The following is a 12,101-nucleotide window of genomic DNA, read 5'->3' on the forward strand; positions in this document are numbered from 1 at the left end:
GCTAAAAAAGTATATTTCTGGGGATACTCCACTGTAAAAAGTTTGAGAACCACTGCTTTAAAACAAAGAAAAATCTGTAGTTATCACTATTTATAGGCACAGTACAAATATCTGGAATGCCTGCACAAAGGTACAATAATTTGTAAACATTTTAATTTAAAAAAAGAAGCACAATAATTCAAAGCTTTCATGTATTTTATTGACAACAGAGTCCGTCCATAGTCTGGGCTACTCAAGGTTTTCCTGTAAATTCTGCCTCATTTTGCACCTGTTCTATTCAATCCAATATTTTAGGTTTGATCCTTATTATTATTTATTTCCAGCGCTATATTGAATGTTCCGTAGCGGTTTATCATCTTAGATCCTAACCTGACTGTTTGGGGTGAACATGTACCTAACACAGCCATCACAGTGGTTCATTAGATGGGACACACTCCAGATGTTTACTCTTCTGTCTCGGTCATTTTGGCCAAAGACGACAAAGCGGTGAAGAAGTTGGCTGGTTCTTCAGACTGGTCCAGTGCAGACCTGGCGCATATGAACGGAGGGATGAAGCTCATGGGGTCGGTGGTTCCAAGAACCCAGTTGAAGGTGCTGAAACAGAAACAGAAAGGCCCATGTTGGAGAAAATGAACAGACTGGAAGTGGATACATGGAAATATGGACAAAAGTATGTGGACACGTTGAATTCAGGTGTTTCTTTTCTGACAGGGGTCTGAGATATGAAACAATAATGAAAAATTTAATCTAGTTTTATATTGGGATAAATATCATTTCATTGCATTGGTTAGTTTGGTTTAAATTGTTGTGTTTGTTTCCAAAATGCCTCAGAGATGGTTTTTACTTAATTTCTTTCAACACTGATTTTTTTTTTATTTTTTTTTATCCATGACTATGATTTTAAATGTTCTACCTCTAAATTTCATCAATATTTTTCATGCTTTGACTGCAAATAATTTTCTACCACAACTAACCATCTACTTGAAGAAAAATCTACCAATAAACTTCAAGAAAATATTGATGTTTTTATCTCAAATTAGCCAAATGTAGCCATAATATGTCCCAATATTTTTGTCCATATAGTTTATAAACATCAATATTTCCTTAAAGTTCAATGTTAAAGACAAAATAATCAACGTTGAAAGAAATTAAGTAAAAACCATCTCATTTACAGTCAGGGCATGAAAATTATTTTTGAAATTTACAAGTAAAACATTTAAAATCATAGTCATGGAAAAAAGAACAAAATCAATGTTGAGAGAATGAAGTAAAAACTATCTCTGAGGCATTCTGGAAGCAAAGATAACAATTTAAACCAAACTAACCAATGAAAAGAAATGAAATTTATCCCAATATTAAACTATATTGTTTTGTATCTCAGACACCTGTTAGAAAAGAAACGCCTGAAGTCAGCGTGTCCCAATACCTTTGTCCATACAGGTAATTAAAACAGCAGTTATCAGGGATGTAAATCAGAGGAAAAAACACCCTCATTTCCTTCTGCTTTCTCCTCTCTGTCCTATGAATAAACTGATACAGATGAAGTAAAATGCAGTTCAGTCGTGTGATGAAGCATGTGCGTCCACGTTTGTACCTGATGAAGTTGAACCCTGATGGGCCGTAGCCCATGTACGTCATAGGGATGCATCCGACCTCCGTGAACACAGCGTTGTAGTAACCTGAAAACACGTCCACACTGTGATGAGAAACAACAACTCCATCCTGACGCCAACACCAGAAGGCCAGGTTTCACCTGTTATTATGTTTTCTTTTAAAATTTTTTTTTTTTCTTTTTAATAATTATCCCACCCTCTGAAGGGGAGGTAAGGGGTATTGCTTTCGGTTCGGTTTGTTTGTTTCTTTGTTAACACTTTAGCAGCAAAACTACTGGTTAAATTCATATCTAATTTGGTTTATATATTGCAAGTGACCCAGAATAGATCTCATTAAATTTTTGGTAAAGTAAGTCAAAGTTCAAATTTTTTATGAATTTTTAACTCTTTAAAACCTGTCGTGTCATCGCTGACACACCCTGTGCATATGCAGTTTGGATGGACGTAACTTTTTCACTGTTTGTGCAATTGGAACAATTCCAATGGTTTCTGAAACCTGAGATGTTGTGCTTTATAAGTTTTACTGGATCATTACGGTAACTTCCATCATGCCTGTACTAGAAGCTGGAGAAGAAGCCATTTTAGCAGAAATATAACATGCAGTAAATTGTAAATGACTGTTGGATTTTGAAAGATCTGGGGAAAAAATGTGTTCTGGAAAAATGGGCAAATGCACGGCAAAAATCTAAATCTTACCAAGTGTATTTTCACTTGTTCCAGTGGCAGATGTTTTTGCTTAATTCAAGAATTTTTTGCTTAATCCAAGCAAAAATATCTGCCAAAGGAACAAGTGAAAATTACCCTTTTAAGATTTCTTGAAATAAGATTTTCAACATCCTATTGTCCAAAAATCAGTTCTTATATCTCACTGAAAAGTTACTCTTTAGGTGATTATGTCTTATTTTAAGTGTGATGAAATATTTAGACTACAAATGAGAAAGATACACTTGGTAAGATTTAGATTTGTTCCAGTGCTCACAGCATATTTTCTAACCTTTTAGTTAGTCAAAGATATAAATAAGAATAGATAAAAGAGATAAAAATAAGAGAAGAAGTCCAGGCAGATTATTCTAGGCTCAGGGTTTAAAGGGTTAAAATCTTTTTTCCCCTCATTTACTTATAATGGGTGAAATTTTACAAGTCTATAAAAACATCAATTTTGTTTCAATTTACTTCAGACTTGGCACATATATAGCGGTAATTGATATGCTGACATCAGCACATGCATAGACATGATGACATCAGCTGGATCGATGCCAAAATAAGATACAATATGTGCAAGGGGTGGGGTTTGTTGTGCCTGGAACCACTTGTTATTTATTTATTACTTTTTATAATTTCTCACTGACATGTACATCTTAGGCACATACAGACATGCACATACACACTGTATATTCATTTATATTTACATGTGTACCGTAGGCTCATTTTGTCAAGTCTGTATCTGTAACAATTCAACAGTCAGTGGAAGAAACAATTAAAATAAAGTAATAGAGTTACTGAAAAAACATAATAAATAAATTAATTAATTAATACACAGATCTTGAACAATAAACATTTGGGATTGACAGTGTAGCTGTGATTGTTCATTTATATATGTTTTTTTTTTTTTTTATCTTAACCTGTTGAACCCTGGTCCATTTGTTTCCAGTCGGAATCATTTCAGTGTAACACAAAACAATGGATTAGTCGATAGCAGAAGAAGTTTCATTCCTACAAAACCAAGCTATGATCAGAAAACAGCGAAGGTTTTTTTTCTGTCTAAACTCATCCCATCCTTCGGACACTTTCACAGCTTGGATGTGAATGAATCCTACTCTTTTCTGCTGCTCTTCTGTGTCTCCTTCCTTCATGCATGTACAGTTTGTCAGTGCTGCTGTTCATTTTCCTGCTTTTCCCTCTTTTCTTACCGTTTTGTGGCAGAGTTCCGACCCAGTTGTTGATGAGGACACCCATTCCCCAGCTGGAGGAGGAGCCCATGACCACCTGACCCATCAGCTTGGCGTCAGCGGGGACGTGCATGGGGATGAAGTCGGCGTTCAGGCGCTTCTTCTTGCAGGTCACCTTGGTCCAGTCGATCTCATAGTAGACTTTCTGAAAGGATGAAAACACGACGGGGAAGCTTGAACTTGGCCTGTGTCAGGTGTTTGTCTCCTCCTGTGTGTTGGGTTGTGTGTTGTATTCGGACAGACTTTACCTGTTGGTGTAACAGTAAGTTCTAATCAAGGAAGTGGTCGGAATATAACGCATGTCTTGTGAGGTTATTATCATTAACGAAAACTAACAAAATGACAAAAACTAGAATTGAAAAAACATTTTTGTTTACTGAAATAAATAAAAAGTATAATTAAAAGAAAAAAACGATAACTAACTGAAACTGTATTTTGTGCTTACAAAACTAACTAAAACATATAAAAATTATGGACAAAGTTCCCTTAGTTTTTGTCTTTGTCAATGTTGGATTGATATGAAATCGGTTTATTTCATTTGAGCAATTTTAGCTGGCGGCACCACACGACACTTCACAGTCCGTCACTTCTTGTCGTTTACAGTCGTCTTTTCGTCCCCACTCTACCTGGAAACATGGAGACTAAAGTTGGGAGCAAGCAGCAGAGTCCTGACTGGGATTTATTTAAATACGACGTAGAAGAAGAGAAAAGAAATGAAAAAACTAAAACTAAACTAAAACTAAGCATTTAGAAAATAACGAAAACTAATAAAAACTAGCAAACCTGCTCTAAAAACTAATTAAAACTAACTGAATTAGAGAAAAAAAAAGTCAAAACTAAATAAAATTAAACTATAATGAAAAATCCAAAACTATTACAGGGGGGGAAGCAAAATTTACAATATTTTGAGGCAGGGATTGAAAGACAGTGTATGACCAATTAGTTTATTGAAAGTCATGAGAATTTATTTGCCACAAGAAAATGTACATAATAGAAAATGTTTTTATTCTATGTGTCCTCCTTCTTTCTCAATAACTGCCTTCACACGCTTCCTGAAACTTGCGCAAGTGTTCCTCAAATATTGGGGTGACAACTTCTCCCATTCTTCTTTAATAGTATCTTCCAGACTTTGTCGTAATAGTTTTGCTCATAGTCATTCTCTTCTTTCCATTATAAACAGTCTTTATGGACACTCCAGCTATTTTTGAAATCTCCTTTGGTGTGACGAGTGCATTCAGCAAATCACACACTCTTTGACGTTTGCTTTCCTGATTACTCATATGGGCAAAAGTTTCTGAAAAGGTATGGATAATAGTGTTAGGTATGATTATGACATCAATATATGTTTGGTTTCAAAACAATTGACGTAGTGCCTGCTGAGAAAAAACAACTAAATGTTCATTGTAAATTTTGCTTCCCCACCCTGTAGTAATTACTTCACAAAAAAATAAATACATAAAAGGGATTGAAAGAAAATAAGTGTGAATTCCTGACCACTAAAACACCCTTCAGCTGTTTGATAATCTGTAGTAAAAATGTCAGGATTCACTTTAAAGGGAAGGTAGAGAAAAATTAATTTAATCCCATTGACAGAGCATCTTAAAAACAAATAATAAAATGTATTAAATACCTCTTTGAAAAGCATCAGGAGGTCGATAGCAACAGACCCGTTGGCAGAGATTCCATAGTTTGTGGCACGCACCCTCTGGCCGAAGTTATCAAAGGAAATAGTTCCTGTGCTCATCATTTTTCCATTGTCAGCCATCTGAAAAACAGACAGGAAGAGGGAGAGGTTTACATTTCATACAGTTCTGTCCAAAAGACTGAAGCCTCCATAAGGTTTGTAGTTTTCGCAAGACTATGAACACACATGTGTAGAAATATATGTACAAGTGGAATATACAGCAGATATGTAAACAGGATTAAAGACAAAATACATTAAAAAAAAAAAAAACCATGAAAATGATAGAAGAGGTATGGGGTCATGTGGACGGAGGAAAGGATAAAAGACCATGAAGGCTCTGGGACGTGATGAATGTGTGGAATATAACACAAGTTATTTAAGAAAACATCCAAAAGAGATGAAGTTTAACTGGATCCAAACAGAGCTCACACTGAACATAGACTTCACCTGCAGACGATGTTTGGTTTGATTTATGTGTTTCCTGCATATTCCTTCTTGTACATAAATATCACAACCCTGCAAAAACTAAAACTAAAATGAAAAATGAATAATAAAAAAATGAATGAATAAATAGATGAATGAATGAATAATATAATATAATATAATATAATATAATATAATATAATATAATATAATATAATATAAGTTGTGCGTTGACCTGTGGAGTTCCACAGGTTCTAGATGTGGTAGTTTTTATGCTGTTGTGTATTCGTGCATGCTGTACCGCATTTGTCCAGCAGTCACCGCCAAAGTGTTCTGGCCATAGCAACATGATTGTAAGGCTACTGTATTACAAAATGACTAATATCTCCCAAAATATTAGTCCTATCAACTTGCTGTTTTCACTAGTCTCTTCCTTGACCAAAAATACATAAGTATAACAAACTGCAACAGTCAGCTTTGTACGGCTTTTCTGTGAATCCCTGGACACACACATGCACACACACACGCACACACACACACACACAAAGGCCACTTGGCTTTTATAGACAAGTTTTTTCGGTTGAACCCCAGAGACCACCATGTTTGTTTGTTTATGCATTGTATTTCTGGTTAGCACAGTCAGCACCACATCAGACCACGGATACTGGAAGAGCTCCAAAAATCTCTGATACAACGCTGGATGTTAGAAAACCCAAAAAAGGTTCTGGGACACATTATGCTGTGTACTGTTGCACCAGACACACAAGAGTTTCTCACCCCATGGGCTTGCAGATACAAAAAATAAGCATAGATCAAGGAGCCCAAAATAAATAGCAATATCAACAGCAATATTAAAATAATATAATATAATATAATATAATATATAATATAATATAGACTTACCACAGTCATGCCTCCACTCATCAGTGGTGGAGAATCTGTGAATAGAGTAGAATTTACAAATTACTTTAGTCTTTAAACATATTTCACTGTTTGTTAAATTGTTCATTTAAGTAGAATCCAGAGCTCTGTGTAGACGCCTCAGAATGAAAGAGGCATAAATGACATTTGACTAACTTTAAACAGAAAACAGACACACACAGAGGGGATGTGCCTAAAAAGTCTGAAAAATTACCTCCTATCTACAGTAAGTGAGCAAAAGTTTTTGTTCAACCCATGTGTTTGTGATTTATTACATTAAGAATCACTCTGAAGTCGTTGAACTCTGACCAGTATACTGTAGTTCCATTCTCCAAACCCACATGATCCCTTCTGCACATGCTCAGTTCCATCCAGGTTTCAGCAGATAATGAAACACATCCAGGACATGTCATGTTGAAACTGTCAAGAATTTAGTTAGATTTTTTCTTCAATCAGTCAATCAATGTGTTTGTGACTGGCTTTAGATGCAAATGTATGACTTTATTACATTTTTTATTATTATACTTTTGTGTTGTTAGTATATCTTATCTTCCATATTCATATATTTTATTAGTTTTACTATATTTTTTATTTTTACCTGTATCCTTGTACAGCACTTTGCACATTGTTATAAATGTGCTATGGAAATAAATTTGATATTGACCTTGATGCAGCCACACTTTTTAAATACAAAAACAATTTTTTGAGATTGTGTAAAATTAACACTTTTCCTTGACTTTTATGGAAAACGTCACAGGGTTGAAGAAAAATTAAAAGGAGGGCTGATAAGGACTTAGAAAAAAACAAAACATTGCAGTGCACATTTATTTTTCTTCAAAAGCAATACTGACTTTTCAGACACCCAGGTGACGGTCTGGCCAGTCTAAAATGGACACTACTGTGGACAAATATGTACTACAATAAATCACATGACTTTACATCACAGTTTGTTATAGATACTACAGTATAATTTAGTTTTGTGTGTAAACAATTTCATCTAATGTGATACATGTAATAAAAAAAGTGTCATAATTCAGCTCAAATGCATTAAAACCCTTGTAATGAGGAATGTGTTTTTAGGATGTAAGTAGTAAAAAGTGCTGATATTTGTGCCAAAATGTAGGACGACAAAGGTTTGCAGTAAAAGAAGTTAGACTGGACTAAGGATTTTATCTGTTTACCAGTGACTGTCCTCTGCCCCTCTTTCTTTACGTAAGGTCTGTCTAGTTAATTAATTCATTAATTAGTTGTTACACACATCTGAACACATCTGAAAATATATTAAAAAAAATTTGCTGTAAAATAAACACTGAAGTAAAGCACAAATACATGAAAACACTATTTAAGCACAAGAATATAGTGTTCGTGTACTTTACTTAGTTTACTAAAACCCCCAAATTCACTGAAAAATCACAAAATCTTATTTATTTATTTCGAATATGCAAAGAAACAAAATAAAAACAAAACAAAATCCAGTGACTGTCCTCTGCCCCTCTTTCTTTCTTTAAGTAAGGTCTGGCTAGTTACCTCCGCCAAGGAGGTTATGTTTTTGCCAGGGTTTGTTTGTTTGTTTGTCTGTTTGTTTGTTTGTCCGTTAGTGTGCAACATAACTCAAGAAGTTATGGACAGATTTGGATGAAATTTTCAGGGTTTGTTGGAAATGGGATAAGGAAGAAATTATTAAATTTTGGTGGTGATCGGGGGTGGGGGGGCCAACGGGGGGGCCACTGATCAGCCTTGGCGGAGGTCTGCGCTCTCCGAGTGCTTCTAGTTAGTTAATTAACTAGAAGCACTCGGAGAGCGCAGTTAGTTAATTAATTAACTAGAAGCACTCGGAGAGCGCAGACCTCCACCAAGGCTGATCAGTGGCCCCCCCCGTGGGCCCCCCCCCACGCCAAGGAGGTTATGTTTTTGCCAGGGTTTGTTTGTTTGTCTGTCTGTCTGTTTGTCTGTCTGTTAGTGTGCAACATAACTCAAAAAGTTATGGAGATTTTGATCAAATTTTCAGGGTTTGTTGGAAATGGGGCCCCCCGTGGGCCCCCCCACCCCGATCACCACCAAAATTTAATCATTTCTTCCTTATTCCATTTCCAACAAACCCTGAAAATTTCATCAAAATCTGTCCATAACTTTTTGAGTTATGTTGCACACTAACGGACAGACAAACAAACAGACAGACAGACAGACAGACAAACAAACAAACCCTGGCAAAAACATAACCTCCTTGGCGGAGGTAATTAATTATTTAATTAATTAATTAATTCATTGTTAAACATATCTTAGCCTTTGTTTTTGTGTTTTATCAAAACTGAAAACTGCAAAATAAAATATATAAAAAAAAGTCTGCAGTAAAATAAACAGTGAAGTAAAGCAAAGATACATGAAAACACGATTTAAGTACAAGAGTATAGTGTTTTTGTTCTTTACTTAATTTACTAAAACCCCCAAATTCACTAAAAAACCCCAAAATCTTATTTATTTCGAACATGCAAAGAAACAAAATAAAGACAAAACAAAAGAAAAATAAACATTTAAATGGGCAGAATCTATCTTCAAGTACTTACAAGTCTGAATTTTGCACAGTCGAAAAGGAGTAGGAAGAAGTCTAAACTTATTTAATCCTACCCCTCAGTGTTTTTACACCTTTATCACAAACTTAATACAAAAATCAAACAATACTATTTTTCTCATGTTAGCATCGAACCACAACAAATACATAATGCAGTAACTGAATTATACACAACACAATGTTCATGACAGTACAGTCATACAAACAGACTCAACAATTCAACCATTTTCTTCCATAATTCCAGCAGATTTATCAGTACAACATCATCCATAAACAAACAGGCCTCATTGTCATTGCAAGTCTTGCAGAGGTGTGGACACTTACAGCAGGGTTTGGGGTCCTGGGCAGAAACAGTCGTCAGCAGCAGCAAAGCGAAGAGGGAGACCATTGTGAAGACATTCATGATGAAGTGATTCAGGAGCCAGAGGACGAGAACCTGGGCGCTGGTGTCAGGGGTCCACACACCTGCTTTTATACCTCTGCAACCCGCCCCCCCCCCGGTCCAACCCCCAACCCCAACCCCAACCCCTGGGCCCCCATGGAGGAAAATGTGACCAAATATGAACACAATGCATCACATGGTTGTTCTTATGTTCAGGCTCTGACCTCAAACATGAACATAAAGTCATATCATTAATAATAAAGTTATAGAATTAAACCCTTATTATAGGTGGATGTGCAGGTATTTACTGTGTCTTTATACCTTTTCCAATTCTAGGAGCTTTAATGTAAAATTAAGGTGAAAAATCTGAATATTCTGTTTAACACTGATCTCTCAAAATTGCACTTTTTGGTTTAAGTGTTAAGGAGTTTTCTGTCATTTCCTTAATGTTTGTCCTTAAACACTGCAAAAATAAAAATCTTACATGTGTATTTCTCTCATTTCTAGTCCAAATATCTCATCACACTTAAAATCAGACAATCACCTACAGAGTAACTTTTCTGAGATATAAGAACTTATTTTTAGACAATAGATCTGGAAAATCTAATTTCAAGAAATATTACCAAGATAATTTTCATTTGTTCCATTGGCAGATTTTTTGCTTGAATTAAGCAAAAAAAAAAAAAAAAAAAAAAAATCTGGTGTTGACGTCAGGATGGAGTTGTTGGTTCTCATATTTTTTTTAAACAATATCTTTACTGAACTTCATGTTACAAAATTAACAATATACTCAACATAAAGCAAACAATAAGCAACATATTCCCCCCAAATAAATAAATGAAAGCAAAATAAATGAATAAATAAATTTAAAAAATAATAAAATAAGCTTAAATAAACAGCATACAGCTCCATAAATCAGCACCATTGTCAAAATTAATTGGTCTCAAAAGATCTGAGGAACTCAGTTAAAGTGACCATATTTTCATTACATTTTTTTTTTTTTTTGCTTAATTCAAGATTTTTTTTTTGCCTATTTGCTTATTTGAAGTGTGATGAGATATTTTGAAAAGAAATGAGAAAAATACACTTGGTAAGATTTAGATTTTTTCCAGTGAATCACTAATGACGCTGCAAAAGTTGTGAATTTGAAGTTTTTGGAGGTTTCTTTCTTTTTCCATATGCAGTGCAGCTCCAGTCGTTTATCTGCAGGTGTAAATAATCCTGTCCTACACAGAATAAAGTCAGCTGTCCTTTTCTCAGCCTGTTGGACTGTGGTTATCTGAGGCACCACATGTACATAACGACATCAGAGGACAGGTTTAGTTTCACTGTTTGGGTTATTTTCTGCTTCATTCTCTCAACTTACAGTACATTCTTCATTATCATCATCTTATTATTTTTACTATCGAACGCATGAATTCACTACTTTCTGAAAAAAGTATGATCTGTCGCATTAAAATTGGCAGCGAGGTCCTGTTTACGTCAAGGTTATTATCGTTAAAAAAAACTAACGAAATGATGAAAACTAGAATTGGAAAAACATTTTCGTTAACTGAAATAAATAAAAACTATAATTAAAAGAAAAAAATGATAACTAACTGAAACTGTATTGTGTGCTTAAAAAACTAACTAAAACGTATAAAAATTATGGATAAAATTCCCTTCGTTTTTGCCTTTGTCAATGTCGGATTGATACGAAAGTGATTTATTTCGCTCTAGCAATTTTAGCTAGCGGCACCATACGGTACTTCACTTTCCGCCACTTATCGTTTAGTCGTCTTCTGGTCCCCACTCTACCTGGAAACATGGAGACTAAAGTTGGGAGAAAGCAGCAGAGTCCTGTCTGGGATTTATTTGAAAACGACGGAGAAGAAGAGAAAAGATACGACAAAACTAAAATTAATACTAAAACTAAACTAAAACTAAGCATTTAGGGAAAAAAAATGAAAACTAATAAAAACTAGCAAACCTGCTCTAAAATCTATTTAAAACTAACTGAATTAGAAAAAAAAAAAAAAAAAAACGTCAAAACTAAATAAAACTAAACTATAATGAAAAATCCAAAACTATTATAACCTTGGTTTACGTGCTATTAAATAAAATGACATGATGTGAGGTGGTGCATCATTATCTACAGAGCAGGCCTGGACAGCCATCCATCTGTCTCAATGAGAAAATCTGTCTGGAGTCGCAGGGCTTGAATCCAAATATGAAGGCGGGACTAACATGCGCTGATTAAACCAATCGCCAATTATTCTTGTATTTTTTTAAATTTATTTTTATTCTTTTTTTTTTTTTTTTTTCAATTGTACAGCTGCTTTGTCTTTATTCTTGTATTTGTTTATTTTTATTATTTTTTAATTGTACAGCTGTTCTTATGTCTTCTTGAATCTATTCTTGTATTTTTAGTCTATAATTTTGACTTTTTAATCTCCTGTATGACACTGTTTTTAATTGTACAGCTGCTTTATGTCTTTATTCTTGTATTTGTCTATTTATTTTTATTTAATTTAATTTAATTTATTTATTTATTTGTGGTTTTCCCCTGTACATCACTTTG

General features: G+C 34.6%; 1 protein-coding gene across 1 annotated transcript; it reads right to left on the reverse strand.

The window, feature by feature from the left end:
- Positions 1 to 443: 443 nt before the first annotated feature.
- Positions 444 to 9,547, reverse strand: LOC115428176 (ependymin-like). Its single transcript, XM_030147023.1, has 6 exons — positions 9,484 to 9,547; positions 6,573 to 6,607; positions 5,193 to 5,327; positions 3,524 to 3,707; positions 1,595 to 1,679; positions 444 to 594 (listed from the first exon to the last, which is right to left on the reverse strand). Exons 1-6 carry the CDS (start codon positions 9,545 to 9,547, stop codon positions 444 to 446), a joined length of 654 nt encoding a protein of 217 aa, XP_030002883.1.
- Between the last annotated feature and the right edge of the window lie 2,554 nt (positions 9,548 to 12,101).

The sequence above is a fragment of the Sphaeramia orbicularis genome, chromosome 11 (assembly GCF_902148855.1).
Source record: "Sphaeramia orbicularis chromosome 11, fSphaOr1.1, whole genome shotgun sequence".
Classification (NCBI taxonomy): Eukaryota; Metazoa; Chordata; class Actinopteri; order Kurtiformes; family Apogonidae; genus Sphaeramia; species Sphaeramia orbicularis.

What these genes read in the sequence shown, in the direction of transcription:
- LOC115428176 (XM_030147023.1), bottom strand. Translation starts at nt 9,547, where the DNA reads ATGGTCTCCCTCTTCGCTTTGCTGCTGCTGACGACTGTTTCTGCCCAG. An exon ending in CCAGGACCCCAAACCCTGCT is followed by an intron (nt 6,608 to 9,483) that starts GTAAGTGTCCAC and finishes CTCTATTCACAG; the next exon opens with ATTCTCCACCACTGATGAGT. An exon ending in TCAGGGTTCAACTTCATCAG is followed by an intron (nt 595 to 1,594) that starts GTACAAACGTGG and finishes TTTCTGTTTCAG; the next exon opens with CACCTTCAACTGGGTTCTTG.